This window comes from Meles meles, chromosome 4 (genome assembly GCF_922984935.1).
Source record: "Meles meles chromosome 4, mMelMel3.1 paternal haplotype, whole genome shotgun sequence".
In the NCBI taxonomy this organism is placed as follows: Eukaryota; Metazoa; Chordata; class Mammalia; order Carnivora; family Mustelidae; genus Meles; species Meles meles.
Genome location: NC_060069.1, coordinates 103,850,829 through 103,868,563, shown reverse-complemented (window position 1 = coordinate 103,868,563; position 17,735 = coordinate 103,850,829). Strand labels below are relative to the sequence as shown.

The window sequence follows — 17,735 nt, the reverse complement described above, 5'->3', positions numbered from 1 at the left end:
CAACTGAGCAAACCGTTCCAGGGGAAAGAGCTCTATTTGATTCCTCTCCAGTGCAGTACTTGGCACAATTAAGCACTCAAAAAATATTTGCTAAACCAACCAAAAGAACATATTTTGGGGTGATTTTCTCATGAAAAGTACCCAGAGACCTACACAACGGCAATGAGACCTTACCTCCCAAGTGCTTTACAGTCTAGGAAAGCTGATTGCCCAGCTCTTTGTCAGTTATAAAAGTTTCAGGGGTGCCTGAGTGGCTCAGTGGGTTAAGCCTCTGCCTTCGGCTCAGGTCATGATCTCAGGGTCCTGGGATTGAGCCCGGAATCCGGCTCTCTGCTCCCTCTCTCTGCCTGCCTCTCTGCCTACTTGTGATTTCTGTCTGTCGAATAAATAAATAAAATCTTAAAAAATTTTTTTTTCAGGCCCACCAGGGTCTAAGTTGATTTGTCCTGAGGTCTTGTTTGACCCAATACTCAGTCCCCTCTGGGGGTAACATGCCAGTGGGGCCTGCCAGGTCCTTAACTGCAATAGACAGATGAAATTCTCACACTCTATCAACACCTTCCACTCCATGAGTTCCTTGCACATTGACATTGAGCTCTGTTTAATTGATGAAACATGCTCCTAGTATCTTTTGATTAAAAATAACATTAAAAAGGCACATTCTTTGGATAAGTCAAACTGAGGCACCACAGTTTCACACCAGGATGGAAGTTTCTGGATGAAATCTGGCTGGCAGCTTCACAAGTGAATGGTTGCGGCTCTCTGCCCCTCCCTCCGGTCCAGCCCGACAACTGTTACCTCAGAGCACAGGGAAAGTGGTTTGGCAACTCTCGACAGATGGACAGCTGACAGGATGTACCCTCCCCCAGGCCCCAGGCCCCCTGCAGCTGTGTGCTTGTCCCGTAGACAATCGGCCCCCGTCTCCCCCAGAGGAGGGGAAAGAATTGTGCTGCTCTCAGCGAGAGGGAGGCGGACTTGAGTGACACAGGAGAGGGCCAGGGCTTTTTGCACGGCTCTTAGCAACGGCCCGCGCCTGACCCTCCTCAGCCAGGAGAAAATGGAATCAATGCACCCTTCTTCCAGGCGCCATGCAGCAGCAGACGCTGAACGTCAAGGCGGCCTGCCTTCCTGCCTGTTAATGACCTGCTCTCTCCCATCCCAGGGTCTCTGCCTCTGTAAAGCGCTTCTGGAGAGGGGGAGTCACGACCACCACCCAGCACCTCCCCACACACACCCCCGCGACTGCCGGGAGGGCTCGGCCTCTACTGTGAGTTCGAACGCATCATCATCTCATCTCATCTCATCTATCTCATCTCATCTCATCCCATCGGTAGGCGGGACCGAGAGGGGCGTTCCGGCGCCCCTGGACCAGCAGGGGCTTTATTCTAGAGTCACCGGCGCGTGGCTGCGCTGTTCTTTCGCGTCGGTAGGTGAAACCCCAGCGGCTTCATTGGCTCCTCGATTTAAACCACGCCCGGCTTTCTCCCCGTTCCTGCTGCTGCTGGGCCAGACCGCCCAGCCCCGCACGTCCCAGCCCCGCTCGCAGGGAGCCCGGGGCCGCCGCTGCTATTGTGTGGATGCCGCGCGTGTCCTCTCTTGTCTTCCAGAGATGGCTAACCGGGGCCCGAGCTATGGCTTAAGCCGAGAGGTGCAGGAGAAGATCGAGCAGAAGTACGACGCGGACCTGGAGAACAAGCTGGTGGACTGGATCATCCTGCAGTGCGCCGAGGACATTGAGCACCCGCCCCCCGGCCGGGCCCATTTTCAGCAATGGTTAATGGACGGGACGGTAAGGCCGGAGCGGTCTTGCTTGCCGGGGCAGTGGGCTGGGAAGCCCCCCAGGGCTTTCTCTTCCAAGGCGAGGCTGCGGGAGGGGCTGCGGCTGCCAATCTCTATGTCTCCCGGGGAGGGCACGGGCATGCCTTTATTCCTCAGGGTTGGGGAGCTGGGCTCCCGCACAATTCCCTAGCTGGCTTAGAGGATTCTGCGCCCATTGGATACAGGGCAGCTTCCTTTGGAGCTGTTGCCAAATTAGAAGCCTTTTTGCTTTTTCCAGTGGGAATAGAGATAAGGATTTCCCTTCCCTGTTTCCAGCTTTTGGGTCCCTCAGCTCTTGGAGGGTTATCCCCCCTCCCCGCCCAGGGGATGGGTTAGTTACAAAGTACAACAAAGGAAGGGGTCAGAGAGACTAAACACCTTCCCATCCTTCCCTTCTGTCTGGGAGCCCTGCTGCCTGGGGGTCCCGAATGTCTGTTGAATGCATCGGTTCTCGAGAAACTGAAGGGAATCCTTATTTGAGAACTGCTTTTCTGATCAGAGGCTCTTGTGTGTTTGGGGGCTGGGGACTGCTGATTCCCACAAGCCCATTTTCCCCTGCAGGCTGTGATTTATTGTTACGTAACAGCTGTTCCCCGCTTCTGCTGGGTTGCCCAGGACTTGGGTTAGGGGCAACTAGGAGGATGGTACCCGGTTTGGTTATTTTATATATCGTTGGCATATATGCGATGAATTATTGAAGCCTGATTCTGATCTGCCTTTTGATAGAAGACATAGTATTAGATTCTTTTATTTGACCTCCTCTCCCTCCCTTGAAAGTCTGCAATCACGGTCTCATCTCCACACATTTTTCCCTATTTGTAAACATTCTTTCCCTCCCCCAGAGGAAGGAAGGGAGGAGCAAGGAGGGAAGGGGATTCCTAGGCTGCAGGACCTGCTAGAGTCTGGAGCAGCTCAGGGAGTGAGGCCACCTGGGTCTTTGGGATTTGGCGTGGGAACCCGGCCACCCAGCCCTGAGCCAGTGCCTTCCTAGGGCACACGACTTGCTCCAGCCCAAACCTGTAAGCTGCGCCCTATAGGGCCTGGATTCACTTTGCGTCCGTGACGGGATATGTACAAAAGGAAACCCTGATTTTGTCTCCCCTTTCTCCCTTCAGGTCCTGTGCAAGCTGATAAACAGTCTATACCCACCAGGACAGGAGCCCATTCCCAAGATCTCCGAGTCAAAGATGGCTTTTAAGCAGATGGAGCAAATCTCCCAGTTCCTAAAAGCTGCAGAGATCTACGGTGTCCGGACCACGGACATTTTTCAGACGGTGGATCTCTGGGAAGGTAAACAGCCCTCGGGCCTTTGGGATTGCCCCCTCCCTCTCTACTTTGTCTATCTCTTTGTGAAACCTGCTCCCAGGGTTCTTCCCTGGGCCTGTGTGTGCCCCTGTGGCAGGGAGCACAGGGGGGTGGGGTTATCCGCTGCCGGGACCCAGGGGCGCTCTTGGCCTACCCCTTTGTGATGATCTGTTGAAAAGAGTCCCCCCCTGTGAGGGAACACACAGCCCAAGGACATGGCAGGGACCTCAGCAAACTAGGGTGGAAACAGAGGCCTCCGCTGTGAGGAAGCTAAAATGGTTACATGGATGTCGTTTGTTCCCATGACCCCTCCCACAACGTACTCTTGCAGAACAAATGGTAGCTCCTGGAAGAGAAGGGGGGTGGTAAGCACGCTTCTGACTCACCAGCGTCCGGCCTTCCAGACAAAGCCGCCGGGGCGCAGTTTGTCATTCAATCTGAGAAAGCAAGAGCACCCCGACCTTTTACCAAACTGTTGTCGGAGGGTTTGGGGACTCTACCTTACAGATATGTATTCTGCTCAGGAAGTGTGTCACATGATTCTTTCTTTCACATTTGTGACTTGACTGAAGGAGTCTTATGAGGCATAAAAATCAAATGCCATTTCTGGACATATTTAACCAACCACCGTTATCAGCGAAAATGTTGTCACTAGAGACAGTGTCCGAGAATTTGAGACCCATGGTTATAGGGCCTCGTGTCCCCCTTGAGCCCAAATGTGTGTGCCCCTCCGTGCGACTCTCCCATGCGAAGCCAGCCAGGCTCTGGAGATACAGAGCCTCGTGCTCGCTGGCCCTGCGTGTTATCAGTGGTTCTACCCATAGGACACCCAGTGCAGTGGTATTTCCTGTGTCTTTCACATGCTAGTTATTAGAATCCCCAAATCCCCGTCAGGTTACCTGTGTTTGCCATTATGGAGGAACTCAGATATCTGGTCCTTTGGGACTGGCGTGGGACTTTGGGGATGCTCACCTCCACGTCCTCGTGGATGTCACAGGTGAGGCTTGGTTTCTGCTCTTTAGATCAAAACGAGCGTGATTTTCCCAGTGAATAAAGATAGCGGTGCTTATGGATGGTTTCCCCTGCGGAGGCATGGTGCAAGGCTTTACTGTGTATTGCCAGTCAGTCCTCCTACAATTCTATGGGGTGTTGTTAATTTTCTCATTTCCTAGAAGACGACGCTGAAGCTTGCCCGTAATTACTTGTTCCACCATATGGCCAGGAACTAGCAGCAGAGCAGGGGCTCAAAGCTGGCCTCTCTGATGCTGGGAGGATAGGGCCTCAACCCTCAAGTCGTGCCATGCTCTGACTGTCTCTGTCTCCTTCTCCTGTACCAGGAGTGGGTTGTTGAGTCCCAGCAGTGACTGAGGAAGACGGAGATGAGGGGGTGGAGTCAGGGGTCTGTGGGACAGAAGGATGGAGCCCCCGCACTAGGCAGTTCTTGTGAATAGAAGAGCGAGCCCCCCACCCCCCAGGTACAGAAAGTGTGTAGGAAGAGGAAGAAAGTGGGAGGTCTGTGGGAGATGCGGACCCTGAGTGTGCTTTCCTGTCTTTACGTGACTGAGGCTGTCTTACTTGCCTTTGCACGTTTATCCAAGACCATGCAGGGAAACTTTATCTCCAGGAGGGGCTGGCAGTGAAGAGGAGGGCTCGAGGGAGCATTGGGTCCCTGATTAACAGAGCAGGAGGGGTGGTCTACACTGCCTGCCCCAGCCCTGTACGTTCATACTTCTTAAGGGAAAGGGAGGTCAAGAAGCAGGAGGGAGACTGACTGTGGCAGCCCAAGGTAGTGTAGTGGACAGGCGGGCTCCAGACCAGGTTTATGCTGCTAGAAAACAGGAGATGAGGCAGACACTGAAGAGTCTCATCCCTTGGGGGAAAAAGTATGGACCTCGAGAGTCAAAGAAGGGGACTCCCTCTGAGGTGTTGTGGCTGACCTGGTATGTAAGTAGGCATGGCTAACAATAGGAAAGTGGATGCTTAGGGGTGTCCAAATGGCCTCCGGCAGCCCCCTCCGTGGGACACTGAGGACTGAGGTTCAGGAAGAGTCCTAAGCATTATAGGGGATGTTCAGGATCACTGACGGAGGCTCAGGCCAGGGCTGGTTACCGTACCGTGGGGCGAGGGGTGGCAAGGCAGGTAGCTCCGGGCAGAGAAGGGAGGGGCAGAGCTGCCTCGAGCAAGGCCAGGGTGAGACCCGTCGGACAGCAGAGTGGACCGTGGGATGAGGCTGGGTCCTTTCTGTCAGAGCCCGCTGTGGCTCATGTTTGGGCAGGAGCAACCAGAATTGCAGGGCTGGCATGTGTCCGCGTGCCTACGAGGGTGTACGTGTTTATACATACAGCTATTGAATTCGCCATTCGCTTAGCTCCCTGCCACATTTTCCCAGCGTTCTGCCAGTGGTTTTCACTTTATTGCTATTCACCCCCGATTCCATGCCCTGTGGCTGTGGTGGCTGTGGCTGCCGCCAGTCCAACCCTCTTCTCCTGGGGACTTCTTTTCCTCCTCTGCCTCCTGTTCCCCATCTTCTCTGTTTGGCATCTTCCCAGCAGGGGTCTGTTGCCCTTGGCCACTCAGTGACTCCATGGGGCTCTGATGTTGTAGAAGAATAAAGCCGCAGGAGCCCGGGCTTGCCAAATGCCTTCTCATTTGGGGTTCTGTTTTTTAGAGAGCCAGGGGCCCCGGATGGACCCATTGTCCTGAAACCCCTTTTAGAGGCACAGTCGAATGTTTGAAATGGACTTGGGAGCTATCAGAATAAAAGGTTCAGGGCTTTGAAAAGGAACCCAGGGCTGAATGGCCCAGAAAACAACCCAAGCACAGGGATATTAGAGACAAAGCTACTAAGGTTCCCCGGGGAGGAAGCTGGGGGTGAGCAATCCCTTTCAGGGCTGGGGAAGAAGCGAGGGCTGAGGGCTGTTTAGAGGACTGGAGAAGTTGTTCTCTTGGATGATGGAAGGTCAGTGCCTGGCAGGTTATGGATTTGCCACGGGCACCCCGAAGGGGTGTCTCAACTGCCCATGACTCAGGAGAGTGACGTCAGTGACTTTCCTGTGGAGGGAAAGTGAGAAGGAGGAAAGGGAGGAGCAGGAAAAGGAGGTGTGTGAGAGAGACAGAGACAGAGAGAGAATGAGAGAGAACATGTGAGAGCTAGGGAATGTGCTGGTCAGAAAGACTCAAAGAAAACTTACCCTGGAAGCTAGTAGAATACAGATTTCTGAGTCAGAAATTAGACTGCTTAGTTCACACCTCAACTCCACCACCTCTCAGTGAACTTTTCTAAGCTTCGACTTTCTAATCTGTAAAATGGGGTAATAGTGTCTATTTCACAGGGTTGACATGAGGATGGAATGGGGTGATGCATTAGAAAGTACTTAGCGTAGTGGCTGGTGATCGTTGAACATAATGTATGGTGGCAGCGTGAAAATGACTGTTGGGGCGCCTGGGTGGCTCAGGGGGTTAAGCCTCTGCCTTTGGCTCAGGTCATGATCTCAGGGTCCTAGGATTGAGCCCCGCATAGGTCTCTCTGCTCAGCAGGGAGCCTGCTTCCCCCTCTCTCTCTGCCTGCCTCTCTGCATACTGGTGATCTCTCTGTCAAATAAAAAAAAGAAAGAAAGAAAGAAAAAGAAAAGAAAATGACTATTGTCATTGGCCTGTTCTTTTGTAGGAGAAATGGACAGTGAGGGCAGGAGGAGCAAGGCTGGAAAGGCACATGTTCTGTCTTGGAACAGATGGAGTTCGTGAACGGCTTCAGGCAGAAGCTGGTGGGGTTGCCCGGATGACATTTTCTCTCTGTCATGGGTGGTGTCTTCACTGCATCGGCCATTCTCCAACATGGAGGGGCTGGCTTTGCATGTCTCCTTTTTGTCTTTTTTCCATCTCGTGGTCATTACCCTCCTGATGTCTTTCCATGCAATATGTGGCTTTGCCAATTCCAGACCCCAGAGATCTTTTTTTTTTTTAAGATTTTATTTATTTATTTGACAGATAGAGATCAAAAGTAGGCAGAGAGGCAGACAGAGAGAGAGGGAGAAGCAGGCTCCCTGCTGAGCAGAGAGCCTGATGTGGGGCTTGATCCCAGGACTCTGGGATCATGACCTGAGCAGAAGGCAGAGGCTTAAACCCCCTGAGCCACCCAGATGCCCCAAGACCCCAGAGATCTTGGTAGAAAGAGCATGAGTTTGGAGTCAGGCAGATGGGTTGAAACTACTTCTACACCCCAGCTTTGTCAACTTAAGTGCTTAGCTTTTGAGAGTCTCAGTTTCCTTCTCTGTTTAAGTAGGTCTCAGAGGGTTCTTGTAAGGACTAAATGTGTAAAATGCCTAGCACAACGCCTGGCTAATAGACACCCAATACATGTTGGCTTCCTTCTCCTATTACAAGCCCACCAGCAACTAACCTTTTGGTTCCTTGGCATCACCACACGGTGAACAAGCCTTAGGCAGGGAGAATTCTAGAATGCCGGAGCAGGCAAGACTCGAAGACCAATCCATTCTGATTGCTTTTCTCAGCCGTCCTACTGACAAGGGTTCTGGATGTGTGGTTCTGCCCTGGCTCCCTGTTCCCCTTCCATGATGACTAGGAGTTAGGGAGGAGTGTGGTGTATATCCGGGGTAGGACTGCCTGGAAGGTCCAAATATACTCCCCAGGGAGGTGCTGCTGTGTGTGTCATTCCCTCACAGCAAGAGCTATGAGATTTCACCCAACTTGAGAGACATTTTGGGATCTTGTGAGGTACCTGTAGTGACCTGAGTCATCCCACATGCCTGTTGCGAGCAGCCTCCTTTTCCGTCAGAACAGCCGCCAGAGCCGTTCCCACAAGTGCTGCTCGTGATCATGTTTGGAAGGGTTTTCCTTCAGCAGTGGTTCCCAGCCTCCAGGGCCCATCAGAATCACCTGACGGGCTTAGGAAAACACAGCCCCAGAATTTCTGAGGTATTAAATCTGGGGTAGAACCCAGGAATTTGCATTTCTTACCAATTCATAGGTGTTGCTATTTCTGCTGGCCTGGGAATCCCACTTTGAGAACCACTGCCTGACAGAGTGTCCCCAGGAAGGCAAGCAACAAAAATTTATAAAACTCACAGAGCAGGCCCATTCTGTTCTCTGATATTTCTCCTTTGACCTCTACCTTGAGTAGAGAATTGGGGTCATGCCTAAGTTATTACTCAGGGAAATAAGAAATGGTTCCAGAAAGATGAAAAAGGTCAGTATTCCAGGAATAACAAAGATGAGTTAAGACTGATTAAAAAAGAAGAAGAAGAAAAGAAAAAAAAATGGAAGTAGCTCTGAAGGCAAGGAGTTTGGACTATAAACTACAAAAAACTTTTAGTATTGAAAGTAGAATGTCCAGTCTGATTTCACCCACCCAAATGACCTTTCTCTGGTCTTTTTTATTTCTCTTTCACCCTTCTGATTATTTTTTCTTCCCAAAGACATACATAAGATATCATGAAAGTAATAAACAAAATTCAAGAGAGAGAAAATCCTTGTTTAAGTATCCTTGGTGGTGGGACGCCTGGGTGGCTCAGTTAAGCATCCAACTTTTTTTTTTTTAAGACTTTATTTATTTATTTGACAGACAAAGATCACAAGTAGGCAGAGAGGCAGGCAGAGAGAGAGAGAGAGAGGGGGAAGCAGGCTCAAGCCCGATATGGGGCTTGATTCCAGGACCCTGAGATCATGACCTGAGCCGAAGGCAGAGGCTTTAACCCACTGAAGCACCCAGGTCCCCCAGCATCCAATTCTTGATCTCAGTTCAGGTCTTGATCTCAGGGTCTCTAGTTCAAACCCCACACTGGGTTAAAAAAAAAAAAAAATCCCAGTTGGGGGCAGGGCAGGGACCTGACAATACAGCGCCCTTGGCCCCAGCCCTCCGAGGTTATCATTTCGTAGTCAGGAGTGCAAGACCACACCTGGGGAAACACATTCTGTGATAAGGCAGGAGAAAGGGCACACCCAGATGTGGAGACTCTCTGAGAAAAGGCTGGCCAGCTGAGATGAGGGAGGCTACTGTGCTGCACCACTGTCTCATTTTCCACAATTCCAAGTCTCGTATCAGCCCCTCCCATAAAAGGAGGCTAGAAGAGTCCACGTTGCCCGATCAAAACGCTGAGCTGTTCGGGGACCTGGTGCTTTCTACTCCCTGTGTCACTTCCCCTTTTAATGACCAGTGGTCTCATTTTTAGGTCACCACCAAGGATTCAGCATCTAGAAAATCCCCAGCACTTTTAAGACCGTTCTTCTTTTTTTTTCTTGGAAGAAAAGCCTTCAGCAGCGGTTTTCAAGTTGTCTTGACAAATATCTTTGGTAGCTCTCAGGGAGCAAAGAGATTCCATGGTGCCAGGATTCTGAGCTGGCTCCCGACTTAGATCAGAGCCCTTCTAATTATTGACTTTACCATTTGATTTTGTGGAAGATAGCTCTGAAGGGAGGAGTTATTGCTTAAGGAATGTTACGTAGTAACTTACCATGTGCCAGACATGATGATGTTTTTAAAAAAACGGAAAACTAGGGCACCTGGGTGGCTCAGTGGGTTACCAAGCCTCTGCCTTCAGCTCAGGTCATGATCTCGGGGTCCTGGGATCGAGTCCGCATTGAGCTCTCTGCTCAGCAGGGAGCTTGCTTCCCCTCTCACTCTGCCTGTCTCTCTGCCTACTTGTGATCTCTCTCTCTCTGTGTGTGTCTGTCAAATAAATAAAAAATAAAATCTTGAAAAAAAAAAAAAAAAAAGGGAAACCAAAGAAACCAAAGTGCCAGGGCAGGGGTGCCTATCCATCTGGCTGTATCAGAATCATCCCAGGAGATCACTCTAGAATCTGAATTGTTAAGAACAGTCTAGTTTGAGAGTCATCATGTTTCTCAAACTTACCCGATGGTATAAACTGCCTAGGGAGATGATTAAAAATATGAAATTCCAGAGCCCCCACCCCACGCCTGCTGAATTTCCCGTCTCTCAGGAGAGTGATATAAAAATTCATATTTTTGAGGAGATCTCCCCGACAGCATCCCATAAGTAGTCCAAGAGGCTTGGAAAAACTCCTGAAGTGTCATGTTCCAGGCAGGTGGTGACAAGATTCACAGATGCTCCTTAACCTCGTTGTTCCTCTAGACATTGAGTATGTGACCCCCCAGTTACAGAAGTCAGAATTGCAAATGGCCCCCTCTCTCCAGCAGCATGGGATCTGGAATTCTGAACTGGTAAGAGACAGGAGGCTAGAAAAGGACCCTTGGGCCATTCCACCAATCCGAGAATGCTGGAGCTCCTCATAAGGAACATCTGTTAGAAAGCCAACCAGAAACGTCAGGAAAGCCAGCTAGACAAGGTAGAGAGGCAGATTTCTGTTCATAGTGTTACTTAGAATCTTGGCAATGAGGAACTTGACTGGCACGCTGATGGGGGACTCTACCCCCGCTAACTCTTCCTCTTGCTATAACGTTATTTGGGTTGAGATCGGGAGAAATTGTTCCAGATAAAAACACTCAAAGACTTTATGGATCTTGGGGTTGGTACCCTTGAGCTAATGGGGACCAAGGACTGTGACCCAGTTTTGTCCCCCAGTGCATTCCCTCTAGCCTTGGCACTGAAGCAGCCACTGCCACCCCTTCAGATCATCTCTGATCACCGAGGAACGTGGCACCCCAACCAGCCTGTGATGGGGACCCATGGGAGATGGTGGCCTGGTGGACCATTTGCAGGCTTTGCATTCCGACACCTGAGCCAGAGTCAGGCTCTGGTTTACTTGCTGAGTGACTGGGCATGTTCACTAACCTCCCTGAATTAGGTTTCCCATCCCTACACCGGAGGCAATAATATCAATTCCATTGGGTTGATGTCATGTATAATAAAGTGTCTAGCCTTGAATTTATAGCAAATCTCTTGCCTTGGGACCTTTCTTGAGAAAAACTTCTCCAGGGCACCTGGGTGGCTCAGTGGGTTAAAGCTTCGGTCTTTGGCTCAGGTCATGATCTCGGGGTCCTGGAATCGGGTCCCGCATTGGGCTCTCTGCTCAGTGGGGAGCCTGCTTCCCCCTCTCCTTCTCTGCCTGCCTCTCTGCCTACTTGTGATCTATGTCTGTCAAATTAAAAAAAAAAGAAAGAAAAAGAAAAAGAAAAACTTCTCCAACGTGTCCCTTTCAAATACAGAACTCCTTCCCTAGCTTCTTCTGCCCCCAATCATGTCGTTGCTCCCTCTTCCACTCTCCAGGGTGAGGGTGGGTGGGTTGCTGGATGTCTTACCGTTGCCCCCAACGTTTTCCCCTCCTTCCTGCCTGGGTCCATGCAGTATGCACACCAGCTAGCGACTGGGGAAGGAGACTGGGTGTATGCACTAACACAGCTCGCTGCTGTGCCCGTGGTCTCGGGGTCATATCTGTGGCTGACTTGCTGGGTGTCAGGCTGCACAGTGCCCCAGCTCCAGGGCTCAGCAGACCTGCTCTTTCCATCCAGCAGAAACAGACTTCCTGAGTGCTCCTTGTACAGAGCAGAGCTAAGTGATACACTCTAACCTTCCTGAATCTCCCTGTGTTTAATCATTGTTGTAGGCTCCCTTCACTGGCTTGCTATTTAAAGAGCAGACCCTCTCCCTATCTCTTTCCAGAGTGATCCTTCAGAATATTATCAGTACAGCTCTAGTCCAAAAAAAAAAAAAAAAGAAGGATCGCATTACACAGTGATGATTAGAGAAAAGCTTTTTATCTGTGGAGAGAAGTCACTCTCATAACCACCTCTGGGCTTGCTCTCGTGTTTCACTATTCCCTGTGCCGTCCTCCGCCCATCTGCTGCCACGCACTCTGACCCGCACCAGCACCCCCCCCCCCACCCCAGCCGCTCCTTGCGCCCGGAGACTCTCCTCTGACAGCTCTGCCTCCTGGTAGCTGTCTGCCAACCGCCCCGGCCTCAGAATCCTGGCAATCACCCTGCGGTTAATGGGGTGGAGAAGAAAAGTGAGGGAAGGAGGATCTGCTGTCTCTCTCCTCGTTGAACAGATGGACATCCTGAACGGAACCTCCTCTGTGGGCCTTAATGGTCTTGCTCTCCGTCCGCCTTGCTCCTGTAATTCTGTATTCCCCGGTGACCGAGCTGCAGCAGCCCGGCTGGGAAGACCACAGATGGTTCACTCAGTGCAAAGCGGCCTTTTTTTTTTTTTTTTTTTTTTTTAAGATTTATTTATTTGAGAGTGAGAGGGAGCGAGTGCATGAATGAAGGAGGGAGCAGAGGGAGTGGATCTCAAGCAGACTCCCCGCTGAGCATGGAGCCTGAGATCTCAACCTGAGCCAAGACTGAACATCAAAGGCTTCACAGACTGAGCCCCCCAGACACCCTCCAGGAGGGCCTTCTAGTATTTGCCGTTAACTTTCTTTCTTTTTTTCCTTTAAAGATTTTATTTTAATTTAGGGTGCCTGGGTGGCTCAGTGGGTTAAGTCTCTGCCTTTGGCTCAGGTCATGATCTCAGGGTCCTGGGATCGAGCCCCGCATCGAGCTCTCTGCTCAGCAGAGAGCCTGCTTCCCCCCGCCCCCCACCCCGTCTGCCTCTCTGCCTGCTTGTGATCTCTCTCCCCCTCTCTCTGTCAAATTAAAAAAAAAAAAAAAAATAAAAATAAAAAGATTTTATTTATTTGTGCCTGTGCCTTGAGCTTTGCTCTCCACACTCCACAGATCTGGTTCTTAGTCGGCGCTGACCGCACGGTAGCATCTTTCCCAGTCCAGGGCCTGGCAGTCAGCTGGAAGGGAGGAAAGGAGGAAAGACGGGAGGACCAGGCTGACTTGTAGGGCCAGTGGCCTTCTCTGTGGGTTCAGGGCCACTGGGCTCCTAAGGTAACCATGTTCCTTCTGTGTGAAGGGGGACAACACACACCCATCTCTCTCTTTCTCTCTCTCTCTCTCACACACACACACACAAATACACACACTCGCCCCACAAGCCAGCTATGTATCATCTCCCTTTAGCTCCTTCCAGGCTGCACAAAATAAAGGGCCTCTCCTTTGTGTCACATTGAGTGCTTTTTGTGTTCATTGGCTTTCCTTCGTGTGCGCGCCTCCAGCCCCGAGAGCCAAGTGAGTACTCCATGGGAGGCACATGGGTGATTTTAGACCCGTTTAACCCAGAGAAAGTGAAAGAGAGGAGCCACCTGGGGTTTGGCACAGTTAAGTCATCCAAAACAACTTCTTTCTAGTTTCCTTTTTTCTCCCCAGTCCTGAGGAAAATCCTCTTCTGTGGACCAGCTCGCAAGCCTAGCCACAGGCTTTCCCCTTGCCACAGCCTCTAGGACCCATGGAGGTGCGGACCTCTGCCCAGGCCAGGGACCTCCCTGTATCTGAGCAGATAGGAGTTTGGAATGTTTTATTCATATGGCAACTGTGAAAGGATGAGAAACTGGGCAAGTCACACAGAGAGTAGGAAGGTGGTTTTTTGATCCCTTCTGGGAAGTTCTGCTACAGTTATCTTCAAGGCTTGGAGAAGTGTTTGCTATCCCCCTCCCTGCGATGGGATCGCCGACAGCCTCCTATCAGAACTTCCTTTCCAGAGGGCCAGCCCCATCCTTCCAGATTCCTCAGCTCTGACACAGGCTTGGCCTTCATTTCTCTGTTGGCTTGCAGGGAAGGACATGGCAGCCGTGCAGAGGACCCTGATGGCTCTCGGCAGCGTCGCGGTCACCAAGGATGATGGCTGTTACCGGGGAGAGCCATCTTGGTTTCACAGGTGAGTATCACTTCCTGCCTCTTTGTACCCCCACTGACCCCCAGCAGAGGAAGATCCTACCAGAGAGAGCATCTGAAGGCCCAGAGGCTGTTACGACATAAAGCCCTTAGGGGCAAGCACTCCTGGTCCCACAGCTGATTCCTGAGAGAGAGTAAAGACCCATGCTGACATGAGGCCAACAGCCCACCCAGGGCAGACTTGGTTGAGTGTTTCCCTGCTAGATACTGGGACCCTCGGGCTTGGGCCATGCTCTTTCTCAAGAGGCCGAGTAGGACTGGCTGGCTTTTCTCAGAGGGGACTTGAGGTCTGAACTTGGTTTTATTATGATCTAAGAAGCCCCAAGTCAACTCATTTATCTATTTATTCTTACTCTCAATGAAGGGAAAATGTGTCCTGGTTTGTGCCTGTTGTCCCAGTGAGCTTATTGATAATGGTCACTTTTACTTTCAAGGGTGGCCTTGTCTGGATAACGTCTTATGTGGTCATGTCAGTAAAGGATTTATTTTGTGGCTGTTGTTGTTGCTGTTTTCAGGGGTCGGGGGAAGCAAGCGAGCATTAACTCAACCCAGTAGCTCAGTGGGCCATGAGGACAAAAGAGCACTTTATAGCAGATAACTGACCCTTCATTTCCCTGATCCCTCCTCCTTCTTCTAGACAGTTATAAAAAAGTACAAGTTTAAATGAATCAGGTCCAAAACCTCCTAGATACTGGCCAGTGGAAACTCTGGTTTTAGTCCCCACTTTGTTAGTGATATACCATGGTTTATATGACCCACAAAACCAAAATTACTTACTGTCCGGCTCTTTACTGAAGCTTGCTGACCTCTGGTGAAGAGTACGAAGTGTTTCCTCCTTGACTCCTAGGTCCTGTGGCTCTAAAACGGGAGCATTAATACTTGGACCCACACAGGGAAAGGTGGATTGGGATTAATGACCTGCTTTGTAAGAAGAGCTGTTGGTAATTTGCACAAGGGCTTGAGGTAACTGTGAGAGAGTGGGTGACAGGAAAGTTATCTGAGAGTGAAGTCTTCAGAGAGGTACCCCTAATTCTTTCATGCAAATTCTAAAAAATCATCTGGGTTCTAAGGAGTAGAGAGCTCATGTATCATGCAGCATATTGGAGTAGGCACGTAGCTCATGATAGAACCACAGCCAGGGTAGGAGCACAGCCCAGGGTGTGAGCATAGTCCCTGGTAGGAGCACAGCCCAGGGTGTGAGCATAGTCCCTGGTAGGAGCATAGCCCAGGGTAGGAGCATAGTCCAGGGTAGGAGCATAGCCCAGGGTAGGACCATAGCCCAGGGTAGGAGCATAGTCCTGGTAGGAGCATAGCCCGGGGTAGGAGCATAGTTGCTATCAGTACTATCAGTACTGTAGCTCAGTACAGGGCTTACTATTCTATTTGGTGATCTTGTGTTCTATCCAGTGACCGAAAACCCCCCTCCCCCAACCCAAACCGGGGCCATTCTAACTGCATATCCTGGAAAGGGTTTGAAGACTGTCAGAATGACCTGATTCCCCTCACTTCCTCTGCCCAGGAAAGCTCAGCAGAATCGGAGAGGATTTTCAGAGGAGCAGCTTCGCCAGGGACAGAACGTAATTGGCTTGCAGATGGGCAGCAACAAGGGAGCCTCCCAGGCAGGCATGACCGGCTACGGGATGCCCAGGCAGATCATGTAAGATGCCGCCTCCAGCCTCCCAGGAGAGAGGACGAATGTTCCACACCACAGTCTCTGTGATAAAGAAATAGTTAGTCACCTTCTGACCTTCTCCTCTTTCTCGAAGCCTCCTGTTTCTGGTTTTTGCAAGTGCCGCATTTCAGCTGCAAACCCGCGTTGCCCACTGCTGCCACCTTGCGTTCATGTAGAACTATGCAAAGACTCCGCCTCCTCTTCCTGAGCTCCTCCTTGGCCCCCAAAGTCGCCTTTTGTCTGATTATTTATTTATTTATTTGCCCAAAAAATGCGCCCCCCCCCAACTTACTAGAACACACCTAATAAACAAATTAGTCTCGTGGCTTCAAACGTAAACTTCGTTCTTCGGGGCAGCGTCTCGGCAGGCAGGGCTGGCTTTTCATTCACTCATGGGGCCCACAGGATGGAATTGAGTTGAAGCTGTTAAGTGGGAGCTTTGAGGAAGCCCTAAGAAGGTTGTGTTGTTTATCTTGGCAATGGCAGTAGACGTCTAGGGCGTTTAAGGATTGTTTTGCCCACTCTGACAGTCTACAGCCATGTGTTCAAGAACAAACTCTTGGATCCCCTGGGTCAAATTTCCTACCTTGTGCTTAAGACGCTAGAATCTGAGTGGCGGGGGGTAGGGGTTGGGGGGAGGGTGCGAGGGGAGGGGGGCACACGGGAATGAGCGAACCCAAACCCCAATTCTTTAAGGGGCTCGCATATGGATGCCCACGAAGTATTTGCTGGATGGGTGGTTGTTGTTTTTTTTTATAGAATTTATTTTATTTTATTTTATTTATTTGACAGAGAGAAATCACAACTAGGCAGAGAGGCAGGCGGAGAGAGATGAGGAAGCAGGCTCCCTGCGTAGCAGAAAGCCGGATGTGGGGCTCGATCCCAGGACCCTGGGATCATGACCTGAGCCAAAGGCAGAGGCTTTAACCCACTGAGCCACCCAGGCGCCCCTGGATGGGTGGTTTTATCAAATGTATGGGTGATTGTTGAAGGAAAGAGCAGTTGTCACTTCTGAACCGATAATCTTCCCCCAGCAGCGAGACCCTGCCTCTGATGCCTACATAGATACAGTTTCTTCGAAAAGAGGCCTGTGTTGATTGTTCCCTTACACTCATTTAGAGGATCTCAATCGGTTGGATATTGCCTAAGGCTGAGCTCTAGCTAAGATGGGATAGGTTCTACAGATTCTGTCAGCCATATTAAAATGAAGAAGGCTAATAAGCCTTGGGACCACCCAACTTATTCTTTCTTACCAGCAGAAGCAAGAAAAAAAGTCATGCATTTAGTAAGAAAAGAAATAAGGCGTCATATCCATATAATACATTGTTAGTTAACAAGGAAAGATAAACATAAATGAAACTGTAGATATTGTCACCCTCTTAAGGTTTGGGGGGTGGCTTTCAAACTGTGTTCTCTGCAATTCTAGGCTTCCATAGAGATTTCTATGGGAGCCCCATGGGGGGTGGGCAGCACTGCTTATAAGAGGCAAAATCCTGATTTCCATTCCTTCTTCAGTAAGAGCATCATGGATCTTATCTATTTTATATATTAGGATTCAGCATAAAATTTTAGAAGACTTTAAATATTATCAAAACAAAACAAAACAAGAATCAGTAAAGGAAATGAGCCTGAGTCATCTAAAGGGGCTAATGTGTCCTGTAGGAGCCCTGTTGACTGACAGCCACTGGTGAGTTTCTGTTTCTGGAAAGACATCACATGAACATGGCAGCTGAACACTTACCTCGAAGTCGCCACAAAAGCAAGAGAGGAAGGTTGATGAAAACCAAAAAACTGAAATAAAACTGGGATGGAATTCCTGGAGAGAGATGGATGGTGGTCAGGTCCCTGTCTAGGATTGAGAGTGGGAGCACGGGACATAGGTTTGCAAGAGGGCTGCCAGGCTCTGCCTGTTCTGTTCCCCACACCACCCTGGTCCACCGCTGCTGTGCCAGAGACACGAAGAGGCAGGAAAACAGCGGAAATCAGCTCAGAGCCGGAATGAAGTAGCCAATCAAATCTAGGGCAGTGAGTAAAGAGCCTGTGATAAAACTGACTGGACTTTCAGGCACCCGGGCATTTCCTCCTCTCAGCTTGAGCACCCCAGCGGCCTCAGGCTCCCACCTCTGAGTCTCTTTGCATGAAGACAGCCTGAAGATGAAGCTGTTAACAAAAACTGAGGCCCTGGGGGAGGAGGTGGACTGGAGGGGTAGGAGTTAACAGA

At 50.4% G+C, this 17,735-nt stretch overlaps 1 protein-coding gene across 1 annotated transcript; it reads left to right on the top strand.

The window, feature by feature from the left end:
- The first annotated feature begins 1,405 nt into the window (after positions 1 to 1,405).
- TAGLN3 (transgelin 3) lies at positions 1,406 to 15,839 on the top strand. Its single transcript, XM_046001258.1, has 4 exons — positions 1,406 to 1,789; positions 2,934 to 3,108; positions 13,723 to 13,825; positions 15,362 to 15,839. The coding sequence occupies exons 1-4, from the start codon at positions 1,610 to 1,612 to the stop codon at positions 15,501 to 15,503; spliced, it is 600 nt and encodes a 199-aa protein (XP_045857214.1). The 5' UTR covers positions 1,406 to 1,609; the 3' UTR covers positions 15,504 to 15,839.
- Positions 15,840 to 17,735: the final 1,896 nt, after the last annotated feature.

Coding starts and splice junctions, on each gene's coding strand:
- TAGLN3 (XM_046001258.1), top strand. CDS start 1,610: ATGGCTAACCGGGGCCCGAGCTATGGCTTAAGCCGAGAGGTGCAGGAG. Junction 3,109..13,722: donor GACGGTGGATCTCTGGGAAG/GTAAACAGCCCT, acceptor GTTGGCTTGCAG/GGAAGGACATGGCAGCCGTG. Junction 13,826..15,361: donor GAGCCATCTTGGTTTCACAG/GTGAGTATCACT, acceptor TCCTCTGCCCAG/GAAAGCTCAGCAGAATCGGA.